Below are 23,394 nucleotides of genomic sequence, written 5' to 3'. Positions count from 1 at the left end.
CATTAGGGCCGTCTTCAGTTTATGAATTAAGTGTAGACAAATCTTCCATCAACTATGCGTGTAAAGTACGTGACTACGCTTTTCCTGTACCTTCCGCCCTTCCTTTAGTATTGCACGTTTAGTCTCTGTGACATGGGATGCACACCCAACAATATGAAGTAATATGTTATGTGGCTTAAAGTCTGATTGGAAGATTTCTGCCAAGGCAAAGGCAGCAAATAATAACATCGATAGTGAGAAATAAAAAATTACATCCATTATGTAATTCCTTTTTTTTTTTTTTAACCTGTGGTCCTGCCCACAGCTTTCTTATGGATTTAGCCTCCATCATGGAGTTGAGATCAGCAAAGTGACGTCTTTGGCTCTACAATCTTGAAAGCTACCTCTAGTTCTAGAAGCAAAGTATTTCTACTTTCCTGCTCACAGTCCCAGTATATCAGGGGAAAAGTCAGTAAAAATGTCAGTATTGTTGCCCCAATTCTGTTCGATATTTGTACCCTGTATAAGTGCTATAATTATATTTGCAGCAAAATGTTACTAAAAGACAAATGTCAGCCTTATTACCTTTAGTAGGCACACCAAGACTGGCAATATGGCTGAAAAGGTTTGCGTCGGAGTGAGTTTTCTTACTTTGGTTACAAAATATACGTATATATTTTTATGTCCAGGTCAGTATGGGGTGGTTCCATCCCACTCTACCAAGTACTGGACTTTTCCTTCAGGGGTGATCCTCCGTGCCAATACTTGGTATTTCTCCCCACAAGCCAACCTTCCTGCAGCACCAAAATAGGTTGTAATGGAGTGTTTGAGGTGCGGCATTGAGGAGTCATCCTCGCTGAGGCTCTCAAAGGTGTGGCTGTCAGCAGCATTATCTTGGAAGTCAGACAATCGGGTGTATTCAACGGATTCTGCGGCGCAGCTGTTCTGTCTGTCTGAGTGATCCAGGGTCCTCCTCTTTGATTCAAAAGCAGTGTAGGACTTGGAGGCCAACTTCCGCTTGCGGCTTCCAACATTTCCACTGTGACCAAAGAAACATAAATCAATGTGAAATAGAGGCAGGGCGGCATTTATCAAAATTAAATTGTATACAGCAAGGCGAGAGGGGAGGGCACTGAAGTAGAGAGTTTACAATATATTCTTTTAAAGTGTAGCTAAAGACAAAAAGTGGATGTAAACCTCATTCATGAAATTTGACATGGGCACATATCTGTAGTGTTTACTTATGTCTCTCCAATGCCCCGTGTCTTTCGGGCTGCTTTGTTCCTCTGTTATCAGCATAACAACTGACAAGTTCTGACACAGGAGATAAAAGCAGCTGGAAATTTGTGTGAGGGTGGGTGCAGAGAGCTCGTCTATTCACAGCACAGCTCTGCAGGGTTCTTCCTTCCTCTGCCTATGTGGAGGGGAGGAGGTGTGTGTGCCTTTCCTCCACTCAGCTGTCACACAGTGTATGCCAAGACTCCACACCCAGTGCTGGAACAGGAAGAAAAAATTCTAACACCATGTTCACTTTCTAAACAGTGTAGAAAGCTGAAGACAGCAGATATTCAAAAAAAAATGTATGTAGGGAGATATGTTTAATATGTGTATCATCTGAGGCAGTTCACTTCACTGGATGTAGGTGAGGGTTTACATCCACTTTAAGTTTTGGATAGAGCGGAGAGGGATTAGAACACCTGCCAGTTGTATTGCCATTTTTGCCCCATGTTAGGCTGGTTACACATGGGCCGAATATCGGGAGACATCGGCCAAGTAAAAAAAAAAAAGACAAAAACATTTGGCCCATGTGTAGGTCAGTCTGTGGCTACTGGAAAACCAGCAAGCGACTGACCCCCGATCAGCACTCTCAGCAAATGGCAGAGAGCACTGATCGGAGTGTTACGGCGGGGGATGGGGGGCGTCCCCCTGTCAGAACACAACAGCTTAGCGGGGGAGATCGCTGTACTTTGCATAGTGAGTACAGCAGCTCCAACTGAGCTGACTTTTTGTTCAACCTGCTGGGTTGGATGAATAAAAAAATCTCAGTGTGTACCAGGCTTTGGGGAGATTTGCCCTCTCTATTTGTCCGGTTTACGGTTATCATCAAAAGTGAAAGTAGAAGAAGGTCCCCCTTTTTGGGTTGACCTCAGAACACTAATAGAGGTTAAATCTTCCAGTGGGGACCCTAGTTCTGGGGACACTGGGATTCACTTACTTTGGAGGGATTTGCTCTCACTTACTGATTCAGCTATGGGACAAGAAGTGCAGGGAAATCTCCCCAATGAGAGGAAAAATAAAATGTTATAACACTCCCTAACTCTATCCAAACACTTTACCCTTTTTGTCTGTTCTGTTTTCCTGCCAAAGAGGTGAAGGTGAAAGTTGTACCAAACCACATGGTAAAACCTGCAACTACTTGCTATATTCTGCAGGCTTTTGAATGGTAAACTGCAATCCAACTGTAGCTCTGAAAATAAAACTGGCAAATGTTTACTGAGGTTATGTAATAAAATCGATTCTCCAAAAGAATTAATCTACTGCCATGACCTTTACAGTGGCTGGTCAGGACAGGAATCTGGAGACTACAGCTGTACTTTGCTTTTAAAAGATGCAGACTCCGGGGCAGTCCTGCTCATCCTTACGTGACTACTCTTAGCGAGTCATATTTCTGCATTGACAGGTTTCTTTTTATTTTGTGCAAATAGTACTTTTCCTTAGCCAAAATGGTTATGCCATTTTTCTAGCATAGAAAATCTAGATAAAAGTTGTGCTACCTATATGCTCTTTAAAGCCAGGCAGCTTTTTTTAGTTACATGTGGATTCAAATCTCTCCCGGGGACAGTAGCAGCTAGATCTTTGTCATAGTTCCTGCCTCCTCCACTATGGTGTGTTTCCACCCACTCCTCAACTTGAAGTCTCTGCACTTTCCTTTACAACATTTACCTGCGCTAAGATTTATTTCTATATAATAATTCATGTGGTTACAGTAAACCACACCTTCTACAGGAGAAAAATTGGTATAGACCAAAGGAACTGCGCACATGAATAAACAAACTAACTAAATAATGAGGCTGTGACAGCCACTAAAGTGTTATTGAACATTAAACGTGAATTGATAATTAATTAAATGTGAACCAATAAAGGGAATTGCTTCCACACTGTGAGCTGCAAACAAACAACATAAATGCCGTGACAATTGAAATAAATAGTAAATATATTGCGCTCAACACATTGGTGTTCTCAATAAAGTGCACATAAATAAATATAAAAAGTCTTAAAGTGCTTAAATATCAATATAAAGTTCAGTGATTAGCAGCAACAATTTTTGATAGAAGCACAGACTTGATAGGAGTGATTGCAAAGCCTCCACCTCCACACGTTCACCCAGTACTCTTACAAGGTACTCCTTACCGGAAATATACGACCCCTTGATTATAGGGGGTCACACAGACATAATGATCCACAAAAAACTGATCTTCCGCTTCAAATTCCCTCACCAGCAGGGATATGCATTCAGACCAGATAAGGGATCCCAATACAGGACATATAAAGAAGGCAACAAGAAAGCTCTCATAGTGTAGTAAGTCAATACAATCGAGCATTTATTGAAAAGTATATCACTTACTACAATCCAAATGTAAATTCGCTTGGTACATGGGTAAAATCACGGTAGCTGGATGTATGAACGCCGCTCCGCGCCTGCGTTCCACCAACCCGGAAGTCTACGGTCTCACGCTCCCTGTTATTATGTTATTATTTTTCAATAAATGCTGATATTGATATTTAAGCACTTTAAGTGCACTTTATTGAGAACACCAATGTGTTGAGCGCAATATATTTACTATATATTTCACATCTTCTAGAGGCCTTTGGAAATCACCAGCTACTTTCATTCTGTTCTCAAGTAACATTAAAATAGGAGATGCCTAAAATATATTACACAAAGTCTTGTGTGCATGGCGGGCAAACTGCATTTCTAAAGACACAAATCCGGAATCCATATGAATTCACAGCCAAAAAGCAATAAACTAATAGTAAAAGGGTACTGTACTGAAAATACATTTCCTTCATCAAATGTCTTAACCAATATGTAGCCATCTTCTACAACTGAATTAGTAAGACAATCTGCTCTGCCCTAGCTAGTAGGGGTTTCTACAAACATCCACATCGCTTACCGTGACTCGTATGATAGACAGGTGGAAGCAGAGCCAGACGTGCTGGCCCCATCATTTGAGTCCAAATCAGAGGTGAAATTTTGCCCGGAACTTGCACTGTGGAGAAAAAAAAAAAAAAAAAAAAAAGAAGAGCAGAACTGTGATATTTAGATGTGGAGAAACATTACATTGCTTATACATAGTTATAAATATTTTTGCAAACATCACCTAAATATTCAATGCAGGGCACAGATCAGTTATCTACAGCCAGCCATAGAAGGTTCGAATCTCTGATGGTTCAGCAGGGACCGGTCAAGATTTGAACCATGTATGGGGCAGGTTAAATGTGCCCAAGTTGCTAATTTAGGTACAACCAGCCTGTTGGATTTTACATGCAATTAGCGGTAATCACTGTTCTCCAGGCAGCGACAGCTCCCCCCACCTGGAGAACACAATGGCTTTGCGGAAGGAATTCCGGTCAGTGTTGATGGGGGAATTAAGCGATTTTCTTTGCTGAAACCGGTGATAGATGGAGACATTTTCTTTCCTGCAATCACCAGCTTAACACTCAGCAGTTTTAGCACTGTCTATATCAACTCACCTTTTCAGGCTTTGAATCTCATCCAGCGTGAAATCAAAGATGCTGGCCAGGTGGTGGTTGGTGCTCCATGCTGAGGTGAAATCACTCTGCAATATAGAGAGGGTAAGGGTTGAGTGCACCGTCCATGAGAGCAGCATGTAACAACCATAGATTAGTAACAAACATAAATGAAGAAGGAAGCAGAAAGTCTGGTTCTACTACTGACAAACATTTTTACTGTATTTTGAAACGTTATGTTGAAGGTAAACCCATCAGTTTGAAAAGGGAGCACAAAGTAATATCTCAGAGCAGACACCATAATGTAGTGGCACAGATTCACCATTTGTCAGTCCCTATCCCCAGTCTACTCCAATAAACCTTCCTGAAAGTAAGGATGGACACAGAACACACAAAATGGATTCCCCCAGCCACACAAGTGAGTGAGATAGCGGAATCTTCCCTGCTGTGCCATTATATTCTGACAATGGGAACTCATTGACTAAAGCTGGCGATACATTATACAATTTCCTTGTTCAATTTTTTAGATTTACCTTCAACTATGTAGTGCAAGGGCCTGCCTGATTGCATACAAATTGAAAGTTTCATTTAGGCCTCCTATTATATGGTTGAAAATCTAAAGAAAAGTTGTAGACGAGAAAGGATTTATGTATGGCCAGCATCACACTGACGCAGGAATGGCCATAGATGGATCGAAACTCATCCAGTCCTTGCTGAACCAGTTGATTTTAGATCCATCAATGGAGTAAAAGTTGTTGTAAACCTCGGTCATGGAATCTGAGCAAAGCACATACTGTATATCTGTAGTGTTCTCTCCAAAGCCCCATATTAATGGGCCAAATGTCAAGAGACATCATCCGGTTAAAAAAAAAAAAAAAAAAAAACGGCCAACATTTGGCCCGTGTGTATGCCACCCTGTCCAACAGAACACAACAGCTTAGCAGGGGAGATCAGTATACTAACTTTGCACAGTTAGTACAGAAGCTCTGACCGGAGTGGACATAGTGTGTACCAGGCTTAAGTGTCCTTTCTCTCTGGTGCTTCCTTCCTGTTATCAGCATAAGGCCCCTTTCACACTTTGCAATCCCAAGTCGCAGGACAAGTCTCATGACAAGTCCTACCCCATGATTTCAATGAGTACCGTTCATATCTGTGCGACTTCCCTGAACTACTTTGGTCCGAGTCTGATGCGACTTGAGGTCCATAGACCTCAAGATTAACCTCTTACCAACCAGCTGCCGTAGTTTTATTGTGGCAGGTTGGCTCTATTACGCGAAACGACGTAATAGATAGTGGGAGAGCACGCCAGTTGGCCAGAGGGGAAGCCAATCAGCAGGGTCGGCGGACACGATGTCTGCCGGCCCCCCGCAATTGCTCCCCATAGAGACAGAACGGCAGTCTGCCTATGTAAAAACAAGGCAGACCACCGTTCTGTCACAGATGAACACAGGAATCCTGTGTTCTCACTATTTAGGAACACAGGTCTCTGTGTTCATCCATTGAGTACATCCCCCTCACAGTTAGAAAGCACCCCCTAGGAGCACACTTAACCCTTTGATCGCCCCTGGTGTTAACCTCTTTACTGCCAGTGTCATTAGTATAGCAACAGGGCACATTTTTAGCACTAATTACTGTAGTAACGTCACTGGTCTCCTCAAAAAGGGTCAAAAGTGTCAGTTAGGTGTCTGATCTGTCGCTGATTGCCACCATTACTAGAAAAAAAAATTAAATAAAATAAAAAAGGACATAAATCTTACTCCTAGTTTGTATATGCCATAACTTTTGCACAAACCAATCAATATACACTTATTGGGATTTTTTTTTTATCAAAAATATGTAGCAGAATACATATTGGCCTAAATTGATGAAAAAAATTAATTTAAATTTTTTTTTTTTTTTAATTGGATAGGTTTTATAGCAGAAAGTAAAAAATATAGGTTTTTTTTCCAGAATGGTCGCCCTTTTGTTTATAGCGCAAAATATAAAAACAGCAGGAGGTGATCAAATACCAATAAAAAAAAAGCAATTGGGGGGGACGGGACATCAACTTTATTTGGGTACAGTCTCACACGACCGCACAATTGTCAGTTAAAGTAACGCAGTGCCGTATCGCACAAAATGACCTGGTCATTGAGGGGGGTAAAACCTTCCGGTCCTTAAGTGATTAAACCAGCATTGCACCGGCATTGCTTCAAATCCAGTCTAAATCGTGGCAACATTGCGCAACTTTCAGTGTCGCACAAGTGTAAAAGGAGCGAGAGTGGCTTCTGAGAAGTTTTCCCGACAGCAGATAAATTTGTGTGGGTAGCGGGGGTGGGGTTAGTTCGGCAGACAATTTGTCTATTCAGACCACCGTTCTGCTGTGTGGAGGAGGGTGTGTGCCTTTCCTCCAATCAGCTCTCACACACTGTTACTGCAGTCTCTCCGCCTCCTCCTCTGTGCTTTTCTGCCCTTTTGAAGTGATGTAGAGAAGAGGAGAAGAGTGCAGATAAACAAGTAAAACCTATATAGGAGGATTGATTTCATCTCGGTGTATCATTCTGAGGCCAGTCACTTCACTGGATAAATACGAGGGTTTACAACCACCTTAAGGCATGCTTGACCTCCTGTATGCTACCAGGCAATACAAATGTCTCAGCAAACTATTGCATTGTAGGATGCAGCACAAACACACATTTTTTTTTCAGTTTTTATAAACAGGTCTATGTGGGAAAGTACTGACACTGGGGATGGCATCCTCAAGGAGGAATCGTGACTGTTTCCGGCGAATTCCGCTCTTCTGTTGCTGGCAGTCATGAGGCAGCAGGCTGCAATAAGAAAAAGACTCAGTCAGTGATTGTATACAACTAATACAACACTTGGATAAGTGGTATCTGCATGCTTATGGATCACACAACATCATTATTACAAAAATTCCAACACTCATCTGTGATACAATTACTTTAGGGTGTCTCCATGTCACCCAAATACCCAAAAAACGGTTCTAGCTAAATAAATAAAAGCCTGCAGCCAACTTTATTGCCATGTGGCAGATGGTTTTTATCAATTATTTTTACAATGAAAATTTTCTTTTTAATCCATATGCAGCTTTTTACTTCGATCAGTGCTCTTTAACCCCTTCCTGCCAACAGAACACATATGCTGCCTCACAGAGGTGGGCTTTTTTACGTGGGGCCGCATATATGTATATGTGTGTATATATAAAGGGTCCCCCTCTCTACCTTCTGCTTCTCTCTTCCCGCCTTTTAGTCTTCCCTCGATTATTTCCACCCACCCATGTACCATGGTCTCCCAGACTCCTCATGCTCTTTGGCATTGTCCCCACGTCGGGGTGCCAAAGGGCTATGTTTTTTTTTTTCGTTATGTTTCATGTCACTAGTGGGGGACAACAGCACAAATTAATCTCCCCTATGACTTGCATTCTTCCTCCCGTTTGTTACTCTACACCCGTTAAACGATGTCAATGTTAGCGATTTTGTTCCACTCTTTGTTTTCATACCACAGTTGAACAATTCATTGTTGTTAAATCCTTGTCTTTGGTACCTACTGCCTTATATTGTGCTCAAAGCCACACTCTGTACCACTGCTCCCTCTCGATCGTTCACCCTTTATTCTTAATAAAATTTTTGAACAAGAAAAAAAAAAAAAAAAAAAAAAAAAGGGTATAATCCACCTGGATGCACAAAGTGGTTGTGATGATGATATGTACAGTTTTACGAACACATGTCAAGATTGTGCTTAGATATTTAGATTTGTTTGACCCTTACCAGTGTGAAGGGCGGTAATGAGTATATTTGCAGGATTAGTATATTGTAGAGGAGAACATTACTTTAACCAAAAAAACAAGCGTACCTGTTTTTGAGAGTATACTTGCTCCTTCCCTTCTTTTTAGCTTCACCTCCAGATCTGTCTGCCTGGCCCAATAGTTTGTCTGGCAGGAGTTTTCCAGGCGGGCTGGGTGGCACTCTGATCCTCAATCTGAAGATGCACTTTTTTCTCTTGATCTCCTTGCCACAGAGAAACCTGAAATACAGGTTTGATAGGAGGCCACAAAGTCTGTTAATCACTGCAAGAAGAAAGCCATTTCTTAAAGATATCCATAAAAAGTGTTGTTTAAAGTTTGCCACAAGCCACCTGGGAGACACACCAAACATGTGGAAGAAGGTGCTCTGGTCAGATGAAACCAAAATCAAACTTTTTGGCAACAATGCAAAACGTTATGTTTGGCGTAAAAGCAACACAGCTCATCACCCTGAACACACCATCCCCACTGTCAAACATGGTGGTGGCAGCATCATGGTTTGGGCCTGCTTTTCATCAGCAGGGACAGGGAAGATGGTTAAAATTGATGGGAAGATGGATGGAGCCAAATACAGGACCATTCTGGAAGAAAACCTGATGGAGTCTGCAAAAGACCTGAGACTGGGACGGAGATTTGTCTTCCAACAAGACAATGATCCAAAACATAAAGCAAAATCTACAATGGAATGGTTCACAAATAAATATATCCAGGTGTTAGAATGTCCAAGTCAAAGTCCAGACCTGAATCCAATCGAGAATCTGTGGAAAGAACTGAAAACTGCTGTTCACAAACACTCTCCACCCAACCTCACTGAGCTCGAGCTATTTTGCAAGGAGGCATGGGCAAAATTTCAGTCTCTCGATGTGCAAAACTGAGAGACATACCCCAAGCGACTTACAGCTGTAATCGCAGCAAAAGGTGGCGCTACAAAGTATTAACTTAAGAGGGCTGAATAATTTTGCACGCCCAATTTTTCAGGTTTTTATTCGTTAAAAAAGTTTGAAATATCCAATAAATTTCGTTCCACTTCATGATTGTGTCCCACTTGTTGATTCTTCAAAAAAAAATACAGTTTTATATCTTTATGTTTGAAGCCTGAAATGGGGCAAAAGGTTGAAAAGTTCAAGGGGGCTGAATACTTTCGCAAGGCACTGTATATATAAAACATATCTTTAGTTGGACCCTGCTCCTGGAGGAGCAGCAGGGTTTTAGGCCGCACCAGAGTACACCTTTCCCCCCCCTTTTTTTTTCTCCCCATCTTCAACCCTGTCTCTCCGCCTTCCTACCTGCCACTCCATCCCCTGCGTTTCTTTTTCTTCCTTCTGCCCTGTCTCTTTTTAGGGCACGCATGTGCCGTTTCATCCCCTTCCTCTTAACCACTTAAGCCCCGGAAGATTTTACCCCCATTCCGACCAGGGAGTATTTTGCGATTCGGCACTGCGTGACTTTAACAGACAATTGCGCGGTCGTGCGGCGCTGTACCTAAACGAATTTGGCGTCCTTTTTTTCCCACAAACAGAGCTTTCTTTTGGTGGTATTTGATCACCTGTGCGATTTTTTGATCACGCGCTATAAACAAAAAAAGAGCGTCAATTTTGCAAAAATAGCAATATTTTTCACATTTTTTTATATGAAATTCCCCCCCAAAAAAAAAATGTAAAAATCAAAATTTTTTAACATTTTCGGCCAATTTGTTTTATGCTACCTATGTCTGGTTAAAAAAAAAAAAAAAAAAAAAAATATCGCAAAAAGCGTATTTTGATTGGTTTGCGCAAAAGTTATCGCGTTTACTAACAAAGGGAAAGATTTTTGTCATTTTTGTTGATATTCTCCCTCTCCCCCGCCGAGTGGCCGGCGGACATCGGGTCCGCTGGTCACACACGCGGGGGGGTCCGTGACCACGCGGGAGCGTGCCTCCGGGGGCGCGCGCTCGCTCCCTAGACCCTCACAAGCAAGCAACGTAGCCCTACGTTAGTTTGCCTGTGAGGGGCTGACCGCCGACGTAGATAGTCGTGCGGCGGTCGGCAAGTGGTTAAAGAGGAAGTAAACCCTCCTCTGACACTTTTACCTATAAGTAAGCCTATATTAAGACTTACCTATAGGTACTGTAAATATCTCCTAAACATGTACCGTTTAGGAGATATTTACCTTACATGCAGCCATTGAAGTCACTGGCGCATGCGCTCTGAAGGAACGGCCGCTGGTGCCGTTTCTTCAGAGCCCCGTGCCGTGACCGTCGGCGTGCGCGGGAGTGACGTCACCGCGGCTCCGGCCAATCAGATGGCCGGATGCCGCGATCCCGGAAGACGGGCGACTGGACATGTCGCTCGTCATACAGGTGAGCGGGCGGCGCGGCGGGGGCTCGTTCTTAGGTAAGTATTTCATAATGAGCGAGTATGCGATGCATACTAGCTCATTATGGGTTTCTCTTTCAGGTTGCATCAAAAAAAAAAAAAGAAGAAGGTTTCATGGGTTTACAACCTCTTTAATAAACGGAAATAAGCGCTTCATGGGTATGTATACCCTGTCAAGAAAGTGAACTCGTTTGTAGGTTCGTCATTTTGCGTACAGGGTGGCACGGGGGGTCCTTGCTGGGCCAACAGATAGATCCCGGGGGGACTTTCCCCTCACTCCTGGTACTATGGTTATAGGTCTTCGGTGTTCACTCTTCTTACGTTATATTTTTGGGATTACAATACAGTTTAATTACCCATTTCACGGGACTTGTATAATAACAATGTTTATGATTGCCAATTCTAATGTTCTGTAACCTTATGCTTCATGATGGAAGTTACATTGTACTGTCTGTGATCCCTGTATTGTCTTTTTATTGCATACCTCTAATAAAAAAAAAAAAAAAAAAAAAAAAAATCGGCATCTCTCTAGATTCTAGACTGGCTGAATGATGTCGGTCAAACATTTGTCAAATTTTTTGACAGCGGCCTTTTTAAAGTGACGAAAATTAAACAAAAAAGTACACCACGTTACAGGCTTTGGTCCTACTTGAACAATTTCTAAAATTTGGCTGTCTCCAAGGAAGGAGAAGAACAGCTGACTAGTCTGCAAAAAAAAATAAATGGGGGGATGTAAACTCACAGTCCAAAAATTTGGACTGTAACCCAGCAACCTCTGGCATACACATTCCACTGACTCCCTTTGCATGTGCACCTCATATATGCTCCACATTTTGAAATCTCTCCAGCCTAGCAAATACTAGCCTAAATTAAATGAAAAATTTCTAAACACAGTTGCATACTTACTCTTAATAGCATTAAAAAAAAAAAAAAAACCCACACCATCGATAAAAGTATCCTGTGTGTTCCTTCCCCCTCCCTGCCTGTCAGCTCCGTCCACGCCACGATCCTCCCCTCCTGCTGCTCTCCCATTTATACTATGATCATGCCATCCCCCCTGTTATAGAACTCTATGTATCCCTGTGCGTGTGCTATATAAAAAAAAAAAAAAAAATGCAGATTATACCTTATATCATCAGAGCGCCTCCCAACGCTCACGTGACGTCAGCGGGAGTGCTCGGCCCCACCTGCTATAGTTGTCAGCAGGGCAGAGGAGAGAGCTGAGGAGTCACGTGAGCGCCAGGAGAAGCTCTGATATAAAAGGTATAATCAGCATTGTTTTTATATAGCACAGGTACAGGGACACATAGCGTTATATAACAGGAGGGGATGGCACTCTAATCTTAGTGACAAGAGATTAACATAGCCCATGTAGCTTAGCTCTTGGTAGGGAAGATTATAGACATCTCACCGGCTTTTATAGCTGTTTAATGCCTCCAGTAGGTGTTGTCCTCGGTCTTCAGGTGGCGTGACAGAGAGCTAGAAATACAGAAGATGTATGATGGGTCAACTCAGGTGTGTCAGCCAAAACCAAAAAATTAGGCTTTTTTTTTTCTAGTCAATTCAGCTGATGATGCAGATTGTTTTTGGGTGTCACAAGTCACTGGGCAGTGGGCACCTGTTAACACTTTTCTTTGTAAAATTAGAAGGGAGGAAAACAAGTGGCTTTACTGTCCGATCCGCCACATGATGAACACTAGGATTACCTATAAATTATCAATCAGTTGCTGCACTTGGCAGGTTCCAATTAGGAAAGTGGCAAGGTCTGCATCCCTTTAGACATGATTTTTTCCTGGGAGTATCTCACCAAAATTAAAATTCTATTGCAGATGATGCCCAAAATATGACTTCTCATATGTACAGCACCTATGAACAGAACCTCCCGGCTGCCATACTGCATTGCATTTTACAGAAAATTACAGCGCTGCAGATTGAAAAGGAAAGGTCAATTTTAACATTCAAGATCAATATAGGACTTGTGTCGCCATTGTATACACACTATATTATCAAAAGTATTGGGACACCTGCCTTTACACGCACTTGAACTTTAATGGCATCCCAGTCTTCGTTCGAAGGATTCAATATGGAGTTGGCCCACCCTTTGCAGCTATAACAGCTTCAACTCCTCTGGGAAGGCTGTCCACAAGGTTTAGTAGTGTGTCTATGGGAATGTTTGACTATTCTTTCAGAAGCGCATTTGTGAGGTCAGGCACTGATGTTGGGTGAGAAGACCTGGCTCGCAGTCTCCACTCTTATTTATCCTAGAGGTGCTCCATCGGGTTGAGGTCAGGACTCTGTGCAGGCCAGTCAAGTTCTTCCACCCCAAACTCGCTCATCCATGTCTTTATGGACCTTGCTTTATGCACTGGTGCACAGTCATGTTGAAACAGGAAGGGACCATCCCCAAACTGTTCCCAAAAAGTTGGGAGCATGAAATTGTCCAAAATGTCTTGGTATGCTGACGCCTTAAGAGTTCCTGTCACTGGAACTAAGGGGCCAAGCCCAACCCCTGAAAAACAATCCCACATCAAAATCCCTCCTCCCCCAAATGATTTGGACCAATGCACAAAGTAAGGTCTATAAAGACATGGACGAGCGAGTTTGCAGTGGAGGAACTTGACTGGCCTCAACCCGATCGAACATCTTTGAGATAAATTAGAGTGGAGACTGAGAGCCAGGGCTTCTCATTCAACATCAGTGCCTGACCTCACAAATGCACTTCTGGAAGAATGGTCAAACATACCCTTAGACACTCTCCTAAACCTTGTGAACAGCCTTCCCAGAAGAGTTAGAAGCTGGTATAGCTGCATAGGGCAGGCCAACTCAATAATGAACCATGTGGACTAAAACTGGGATGCCATCAAAGTTAATGTAAAGGCAGGCATCCCAATACTTTAGATAATATAGTGTGTGTGTGTGTGTGTGCGATTATAAATATAGTGTGTGTGTGTGTGTGTGTGATTATATTATATATATATATATATATATATATATATAATTTATTTATTACACACACCACACACACAATATTCATTTTTTTCCCACAAAAGTGGAGTTACCTGTTTATGAGAACTCCTGACTTTTAAATTTATAATGACTATGGCCACAAAGCATGCTCATAAAACAAGGATTTCCCAGCATCCTACTTTCTGTCTGGGAGGAGGGGGAGAAAGCCTAAAAATTCCCTCTACAGTATACCAGAGATCAAAATATTGCAATAGTTTTTGCAAAAGCCAAGCCAAGCCAAGCCAAAAAAAAAAAAAAAGGGGGGGGGGGGGTTCCTAAACAGACATCCAATTCTTGGGTTCTCCCTTTATTACAGGTATTTATATAGCACCTTCAATTTACACAGCACTTAACATATACTGTACACTCACATTGGTCCATGTCCTCAAGGAGCTTACAATCTTTGGTCCCCACCTCACATAAATACATACTAGGGCCAATTTAGAGAGGAGCCAGTTTACCTTACCAGCAGGTCTTGAGTATTCTTACTGCTTTACCACCCTCCATACATTTTGTGCCACAAACATACCTTTCCAAGCTGCAGATGGTCCCACTTTTCGGTCACAAAGTTCACAATCTCCTCAAAATCAAAGTATTTCTTCTTACTCAGTACCCCCAGATTATAAAGGGTGAGATGCACAATATCCACCCTGTAAAAAAGGCACAAAATGCATGGCATCACTATCAGAGGGCTTTAAAGAGTACCTCCCACCTCTCCCCATGACTATACTAACAAATTAAGGACTTTCTTCTCAGAATGTTCTGATTGCAAAATCAAAACAAAAAAAAACTCTCAAAACCGGTCTCTAATCCTCCAAAGACAAGGAAAATAATTTCTCTTCTCTCATAGCACGGTGTCAAAAATAGTTGGAATCAAATAACATACAATGCAATCACAATTTCTCTCTCCCCTGTGCAGGAAGTCTTAAACCTTCTGGTTATAGTGCCACCTATGGAAGAATTGAATACTAGCAAAACAAACAACTGTAGGCCAATGCAGAACAACCATCTTACTACCTAGCAGACCTCAGTTTTTTGCTGGGGTCGTAGGTCGTTAGGTAATTTTTCTACAGTTCTGCTGTGTTAAAGCAGATTTCCACCCAAAGAAAAAACGCTCCACTTGTTTGACACCCCCCCCGCCACATTTGGCACCTTTCAGGGGGGTGCAGGTACTTGGTTTTGAAGGGTACCCGCTCCCACTTCCAGCTGAGTTAGCTGTGGCGAACTTGGCCAGGACTTCGGCCCCCCCTCCTCCTTCCCCTGCTGCCAGGCCAATAAAGCGCAGCGCACTTTGCGCATCCGCAGTAAGGAACCCATTGTGAAGCCGCAAGGCTTTACTGACGATTTTCCCTAAGCCAAGATGGCCTTGGCAGCACCTGAGAGCTGATTGAAAAAAATCAGCTTGGGTGAAGACACCACTGGATTAGTGGACAGGCAAGTGTGTGAATATTAAAAGTCAGCAGCTACAGTATTTGTAGCTATGTTTTTTTCTGAAGGAGCCTGGAGCTCCGCTTTAAGGTTCAATGAGTTTTTGCTACCACCTTTAATCAAGACTCTTCTCTACATCTGTGCTGGGGTTTTAGCTCTTAGAATGCAGCTTCCTTGGGCAGTCATCCTTTGCCTGACTTTGGAGTTCCACATCAGGAACCCCCTGAACTGAACATGTAGGGATAGATTTGGAAGTGACCTTTGGGCACAGAGTTCAGTGTAGAGTGCTTTTCGGAATCCATTTTAGGTGGAGCACTTTCCAGGTCCAGAGCCTCAACAAAACACTTGCCCTGCCTCTGAACCTACTTTGTGAACAGGCTGGTGGGGCAAAGCACAAGGAGCTACTTCAATTACTAGGGCACTTTTTTTTTTGCAGGTCTTACTGCAGAAGGGGTTAAAGCTGGGGTACTGAGCACAGACATCTGCTGTGGGAGGCAAGGGTCTAATGTCACCATAGTGTCTACACTCTTGCCATATGGAACTTCACTCTATTGCTTCTTCCCTACTATGGGACTTGGTTACCCCAGCCATCAGAGCCTCACCTGATTCAAGCTGTCCTGGATTTGGGAGTACCCGAGGCCTTGTCCCTTACCCTGGGCCTATGTTGCCTTACCACTACCGGTTGCACTCCTGCGCTGTCTTCAGCAGATTCTGTATCCGATTTACCCAGGGCCTCAGTGGTTTCTGAGCAAATGTCCAACTGTCTGTTTTTGGAGCCATTTCAGTCCTTGACTGATGAGCCTTTCCCCCTTGTTGCAGGAGCAATCCAATATTACTGCCAAATTGATCGGAAACTGTTGGCTCTTGATGCAAGGTGCAATACTAAAGGATCAGCCTGTTTCTACCAGTGGCATTTCCAGCCTCGGGTTGTTAAAATCTTTGCAATCTAGGAGGTTTTACGCTTTGCACCCGCTTTTCCAACTATTTTTCTATGTAGATTGGAAACATCCTTACAAGCTGTTTGCTCCCCCCTAATGCTCATTTTGCCTTGGATTCATTTTGTGCCAAGGTGGTCTGTTCCCACTGTGGATCCACCAGTGTTTTACCTTAACAGTGTGTTTACTATTCTGGTTGAAAATGCACCTGTCTTTAGAGGATCCAATCAGTTAATAGTTAAAAGCCCTCACAAAAGCCTCCATTCAAACTGCTGGGTCTGCTCCTCATTTAATTCCAGCTGTTGTCTGACAGCTCAAAATCTAACTGCTGCTGAGGTTGATTCTTTGCGTGTGTAGGGCAGATAACTGCAGTATTCAATTTTAGCCGAGTCTAATTCCTGGAAGCCTCCCATCTTTTTTCTTGCATGGGTTTCTTGCCAGTGCATATGCATAAGGGGATTACAAAACCCTTGTGTACATCTTCTCCAGAGGACGAACTCTTTAGAACAGACTGCAAAACCGCTCCCCCTGTTAACGTCCCATTTAGTTCTTCACTCCCTTGACCCCTATGTTGGGACCACCCTAAGCTAGGCTCCCTTTCCACCCACAAGTCCTTTCATTTTTAGTCTGCCAATTTCTCAGACAAACCTTCCACTGCCTGAAGACACACCCCTATTCTCAGAGTAGGTGGACATTTATTAATCTTTGTGGACAGTTGGACAGCTTGCATCTCAGATACTTGGGTGTAGGAGGTTGTATCTCAGGGTTCCAAACTGGCATTTCGCTCCCCCCCCCCCCCCTTCAGTTTCCTACCTTCAACCTACTGATGTCACTGCACAGCTCATCTGATCTCAAGTCGAGCCCTCTCAGTTTTTCTGGACCACAGGGGTCACTGACCCAGTTCCTGTTGGAGAACAGTTCTTTAAATGTAAATATTCAAGTCCATAAAATCTGCATGGAATCAACATACTTGGATGACCTCACATTAAGGGAACAGTCTGAAAGGGCCATTTCAGATCACGTGAAATTGACCATCCAGATGGAATCCAAATCTTAAGAAATCATTGTTGAAGCCGATCCATCAGTAGGATTATCTGGGTCTAGTCCCGGGCACAGCGGAGGCCAAAGGGTTTCTTGCCCAAGAGATAGATTAGACACTCCAGTCTCTAGTTTGTACACTCTCATCCAGGAGCTATATTTTCTATCCTGCTTCATACACTGGTTATAAATGGCATGGCAGATGAAGCCCAGGCTCTGAAGAACCTTGCTAGAAGCAAGTCAACTTCTTGCAAGGTATAGCTCACTTTGTGTTGAGTCTCAGGGCTTTCAACCTGGAATTTCGTTAGGAGATTCATTTTCGCCTTCTTACAGCCAAGTTTTGACTAGCATCTGGCTTAAGTTTCTTCCCTAACTTGTTTGAGACCACTGTACTCTCACGCTGCGATTAAGACTTATTTAGGGGCTCTCCAATGTAGCTCCCCCTGTCTGTTTTCCTGATACTCTGAAATCTGAATAGCACTTGGATTAACAAACTGCCAATTGAGCCCATAGAGAAATATTTTTCCCCTACATTCACCCACAAGGTTGTGTTTCTTATAGCCATTACCTTGGCACGGAGAGTGTCTAAACTTGAAGCCTTATCCTCCATGCAACCCTTTTTAGTTTTGCATAGGGACAATGTGGTGTGGAATCCCAGGACCTCCTTCCTGCTTAAGTTTCTGGCTTTCATCTCAGCTAGGGCATTGTTCAGTCCTTCTGTACAGGTCCAGTTCACCAAAGGGAAAAGTTCTCCCTATTGTTTGGCTGTAGTCATAAGTCTCTCAGCCACTGTTTATTTCAGAACAACAAATTTCCTTTTTTGCCATCCCAAATGGACCCTGAAAGGATGCTCCAGCTTCTTTTTCCACCATCTTTAGGTGTTTAAGACAAATCATCATTCAAGCATTGGGTTCCTTACTTTCCTGTCAAGACACTACTAGATCAGCGAGTACTTCTTGGACTTTTCAACATCAAGTTTCGGTTTCCTGGGTTTGAAAGGCTGCAATCTCATTTTTTGTTCAAGTTTTACCAGGTGGACGTTGCCGCTGTATCTGATGATAGCTTCAGGTGTCAGATTCTTCATGTGGCACTTTGAGCTGCAGACAGTTCTTGGCGATTGTTTGCTGGGTGACCCCGCCCTTATTTAGGGCTGCTTTTGGACTTCCATAAGGATTAAGACCTCATGTGTCCCTCAATGGATGAGAAAGAAAATAGGATTTTTGTGTTCATAGTAAAATCCTACTCTGTTTTTGAGCATGCCCTTGGTGTTGCTTTCTTACAAACTGAGGCATGTTGGTAGTAGGATTACTCCTATAATGAGCTGGCCTACAATTTTTTGTTTGCCAGTGTCCAATCCTCCTGGTGGCAGTATAACCCAATGGTTTAATATTTCCATTGTTACTCATTGAACTCCAAGAAAATTATCATCAGCTGTCATTATTAGGGCTCGTGTCAATAGCATCAGTTTGAGACTCCTCTTGGAGGATTCAAAATTCATTGACAGGTGCATCTGACCTGCAATTTAACCTCCTTCAAGCAAATGTTGCATTTGCAAAGACTTCTATGGGAAAGCGTAACCCATTTAAAGTGAACATAAGCCCATGGACATAAATCCCTATTCTGTTTTAGCAGAGGGAAGTAGGTATGTTGGGACTTCTAATGCCATATCTAGAAGTTCCAAATAATAGGAAAGCAGAAACATGTGCAGAGCACTAGTCATTCCTAATAAAGATCTGCTTTATTGAGCACTATACCGGCATCTGTATTGGGTGAGATCTCTAGGCTTGTGTCTCTGAAAAGACATTTCTGTACATTTATGTAAATATTCAGAATTTGCAGAAATGCTTTTGTATCACGGTGTAATGCAGCCAAACCTCAGCCTGCAGAATCAGAGCTCAGGTAAGTGGAGGATTTGGTGTGTTAACAATGATCACTTTCATCCCAGAACTAAATAGACCCACCAACCTGCCACATGTCAAATAACAACACTTTAAACAAACTAATTTGGCAGCAAGTACTCTGCGGAGCCCCGGGGGCAGAACAGTCTGTGCTTACACCACTTCTGCTCCAAGACAAATTACTGGTGCATGTTCGCAGGTGGAAACAAGCCACTTAACACCTACTGCTATGTTCCCTTCAGCATAGGAGTAGCAGAACTAGAACAAGACTGCTGCTATAGAACATATCCATTCTATACTCTCTTCTTCCATTTACAAGATTTAATAAAATCGATCCAGATCACAGTGTAGTAGATAATTATCAAACATTTTGCACAGACAGAGACAGACAGAGAGAGCGAGAGAGACACACACAAACAGAGACAAAGAATGAAAGACACACATATACGCACACTTTTTACATAAGTGTTGGGTTACAGGACTCTTACCATCGCAGAGGAAGACGCTTTATAAACTCTATACCTTGATTGCAAACCGAACAGAAAAATATAAAAAATCTGGCAGGAAAAACAAAAAAAAAAGAAAACAAACAGTAAAAGCTCTGAAGATGCTGAAAACATGAACTACAGTAGGGCCACAATGTAGAATCACAATCAAGCAAAAAAAAAAAAAAAAATTATATTATATGCACACACATATACACATACATACATTATATACACATACACACAATCTCACCAAAGCAAGTACACCCCTCACATTTTTGTAAATACCGTATATATCTTTTCGTGCGACAACACTGAAGAAATGACACTTTGCTACAATGTAAAGTAGGGAGTGTACAGCTTGTATAATAGTGTAAATTTGCTGTCCCCTCCAAAATAACTTAACACACAGCCATTAATGCTTAAACTGCTGGCATCAAAAGCGAGTACACCCCTAAGTTAAAATGTCCAAATTGGGCCCAAAGTGTCAATATTTTGTGTGGCCACCATTATTTTCTGCCTTAACCCTCATGGGCATGGAATTCACCAGAGCTTCACAGGTTGCCACTGGAGTCCTCTTCCACTCCTCCATGATGACATCATGGAGCTGGTGGATGTTAGAGACCTTGCGCTCCTCCACCTTCCGTTTGAGCATGTCCCACAAATGCTTAATAGGGTTTAGGTCTGAAGACATGCTTGGCCAGTCCATCACCTTTACCCTCAGCTTCTTTAGCAAGGCAGTGGTTGTCTTGGAGGTGTGTTTGGGGTCGTTATGTTGGAATACTGCCCTGTGGCCCAGAGGGGAATCATGCTCTGCTTCAGTATGTCACAGTACACGTTGGCATTCATGGTTCCCTCAATGAACTGTAGCTCCCCAGTGCCAGCAGCATTAATGCAGCCCCAGACCATGACACTACCACCTCCATGCTTGACCGTAGGCAAGACACACTTGTCTTTGTACTCCTCACCTGGTTGCCACCACACATGTTTGACACCTTCTGAACCAAATAATTTTACCTTGGTCTCATCAGACCACAGGACATGGTTTCAGTAATCTATGTCCTTAGTCTGCTTGTCTTCAGCTAACTGTTTTGCAGGCTTTCTTGTGCATCATCTTTAGAAGTGGCTTCCTTCTGGGATGACAGCCATGCAGACCAATTTGATGCAGTGTGCAGCGTATGGTCTGAGCACTGAGAGGCTGACCCCCTACCCCTTCAATCTCTGCAGCAATGCTGGCAGCACTCATACGTCTATTTCCCAAAGACAACCTCTGGATATGATGCTGAGCAAATGCACTCAACTCCTTTGGTCGACCATGGCGAGGCCTGTTCCGATTGGAACTTGTCCTGTTAAACCGCTGTATGGTCTTGGCCACCGTGCTGCAGCTCATTTTCAGGGTCTTGGCAATCTTCTTATAGCCTAGGCCATCTTTATGTAGAGCAACAATTCTATTTTTCAGATCCTGAGAGAGAGTTCTTTGCCATGAAGTGCCATGTTAAACTTCCAGTGACCAGTATGAGAGAGCGAGAGCAATCACGCACAAAATTTAAAGACACCTGCTACCCATTCACACCTGAGACCTTGTAACACTAACGAGTCACAGGACACTGGGAGGGAAAATGGCTAATTGGGCCCAATTTGGACATTTTCACTTGGGGTATACTTACTTTTGTTGCCAGGGGTTTAGACATTAATGGCTGTGTGTTGAGTTATTTTGAGGGGACAGCAAATTTACTCTGTTATACAAGCTGTGCACTCACTATCACTTTTGTGAGAAATAAATATATAACATAACATTTATTTTTATATTAATAATAATAAACCTGCCTTCCTTAAGTCTTTGGGGTTTGTTTTCACCCCCACACATGGAAATAAGTGCTGACAACGTTGACTTAATTCAGTTTCACTGCACTATAAATAGTATAAGTTAGAGAGGCATTTAAGTGATCGGCTTTCCTTACTGACCAAAACTTTTCATCACAAGCTGTAAGAGTAGATTGAGAGGAGACTAACTGCAGGCAGTGTAAACAAATTTCCACTATCAAAATGTAAAAATTGTTTTTAATTATGCGACCCTAATGCAGTATTATCACCATGACCATTTGAAGCCTGATGGGACACATAGTCCACGTAGGTTTGCACACAGACTTGCATGCAATTGTTGCGGCGGGTAAGTCATGTCACAACTCTGCTTCGCTCTACTGTCACCCACACACACATGGAAGTAAAAGGGATTAAAGAGATTTAGTGCCTGAACAGGGGCTGCCAGAAGCAGGACAGGTTTTTACATTTCAGTGTTTTATGGGCATTCAAGTGGCCCCTCACAGGGTCAGTTCAGATCTGTAACCAGCAAGGGGGCTTAAGGCATAAACAGCACACTGGGCCAGAGGGCGGCCATCATTTTTGTCTGAGCTGAACGGGTTAAGGTGGAGAATTTTCAGCTCCCTGGAAAGGCGGGAAAGTCTCATCTGCTATGAAAGGCCCTCTGCCGGGTCTCTGAGGAATGTGGAAGAATGTACAGAATGCCATTGAGCTGAGAACCACACTAAACTCATTCTGAGAAACATTGCTTCAAAGTGACTGTGCTGAGCCCGGCCGCCCTCTGCCAAAGACAGCCAACACTCACAGGACAGTGACCTGGATGCACAAAGTAATATCTGACAAAATTAAAAAATGTACTCAATGCAGCCTCAATTAATGTAGGTAGGATTATTACACCAAAAAGGTAACTGATGGACGATCAGACAGATGTTACGGAAGCAAAAACCCAAGCAATCTCTGCACACAGCGACTGCTCAAAGAGAATATACAATATTATTTTTACTGTAGACATGTGTCAGTGAATATAGAATTTTTGATTGGAAGCTATGGGCTATATCACATCATAAGTGCCAATAACTATGAGGCAGCATGTGATGGGTGCCATTTGCTGATTAAACACCAAAATCAGTTAGTACTCACAGCAATCAGGCAAAGATCAGGTTGTGCAGGATCTGCCCAATGCACAGTAACACTTGCGTAAGTCAGGGGGGCTTCTTGTCACATGAGAACAAGAATAGTGTGCATCAATTCAGTGGTAATACGGAGATGGGTCCCCGAGGTTCAGTAAAGCACATAAGAATAAACTCACCTCCTGCTGAGATCTACCTAGATCTGTCATATCTCAAAACACAACAAACATTGTGACCCTTTCTGGTATGGTCTGTGAAAGTGCAGCTGTAATGAACCCTTATAGCTATTGAAACAAATCATCACAGAGCCGAAGAACAGATAAGGTCAGGTGTGCACAGAAAAGTAAAATCCACCACCATCATAGCAAATGCAAAGCTGGCCATACACATTCAATCTTTTAAAGTCAACCTGGGGCTCAAAAAAAAAAAAAAAAAAAAAAAAAAAAAAAAAAAAAATGCTATACAGCAGATGGATTCTTCTCACCCACTATGCACGCTAGAGATCTCTAGAGCTTACGCTGCTCTCTCTGGACCTCTGAAAAACTTTCAATACACTTTCCTGGACTTACTTGGGAGTGGGGTTACACAAAAGAGGGTTGGACGATAGATTTTTGTCCTGGTTTGATTCACTTTACAGCTCCCCTTCAGCTTCTGTGAAATATATGGGTTACGAGTACTCCTCCTTTCCTACACACTGCCCCTTGTACTGTGATATGCGGGCAAAAGACCTTGGCTCTGCCCCACAGCCTTAAGACTGTCGTAAAAG

General features: G+C 42.8%; 1 protein-coding gene across 1 annotated transcript in view; it reads right to left on the bottom strand.

Moving 5' to 3' along the window:
- Nucleotides 1-305: 305 nt before the first annotated feature.
- Nucleotides 306-23,394, bottom strand: part of PHF19 (PHD finger protein 19) — a 55,395-nt gene continuing 32,306 nt past the window's right edge. The window contains exons 8-15 of the mRNA XM_082264645.1: nucleotides 19,681-19,749; nucleotides 14,423-14,543; nucleotides 12,299-12,366; nucleotides 8,584-8,754; nucleotides 7,454-7,538; nucleotides 4,735-4,820; nucleotides 4,155-4,250; nucleotides 306-1,018 (exon numbers count right to left, since the gene is read on the bottom strand). Of these exons, the coding sequence (XP_082120771.1) occupies nucleotides 670-1,018; nucleotides 4,155-4,250; nucleotides 4,735-4,820; nucleotides 7,454-7,538; nucleotides 8,584-8,754; nucleotides 12,299-12,366; nucleotides 14,423-14,543; nucleotides 19,681-19,749 (1,045 nt within the window). The 3' untranslated portion in view covers nucleotides 306-669. The remainder of the gene's footprint in view (nucleotides 1,019-4,154; nucleotides 4,251-4,734; nucleotides 4,821-7,453; nucleotides 7,539-8,583; nucleotides 8,755-12,298; nucleotides 12,367-14,422; nucleotides 14,544-19,680; nucleotides 19,750-23,394) is intronic.

The sequence above is a fragment of the Pelophylax lessonae genome (assembly GCF_965119305.1).
Source record: "Pelophylax lessonae genome assembly, chromosome: 7".
Taxonomy (NCBI): Eukaryota; Metazoa; Chordata; class Amphibia; order Anura; family Ranidae; genus Pelophylax; species Pelophylax lessonae.
Note: the sequence above shows the minus strand (reverse complement) of the source record. Positions and strands in the feature narration are given on the sequence as shown.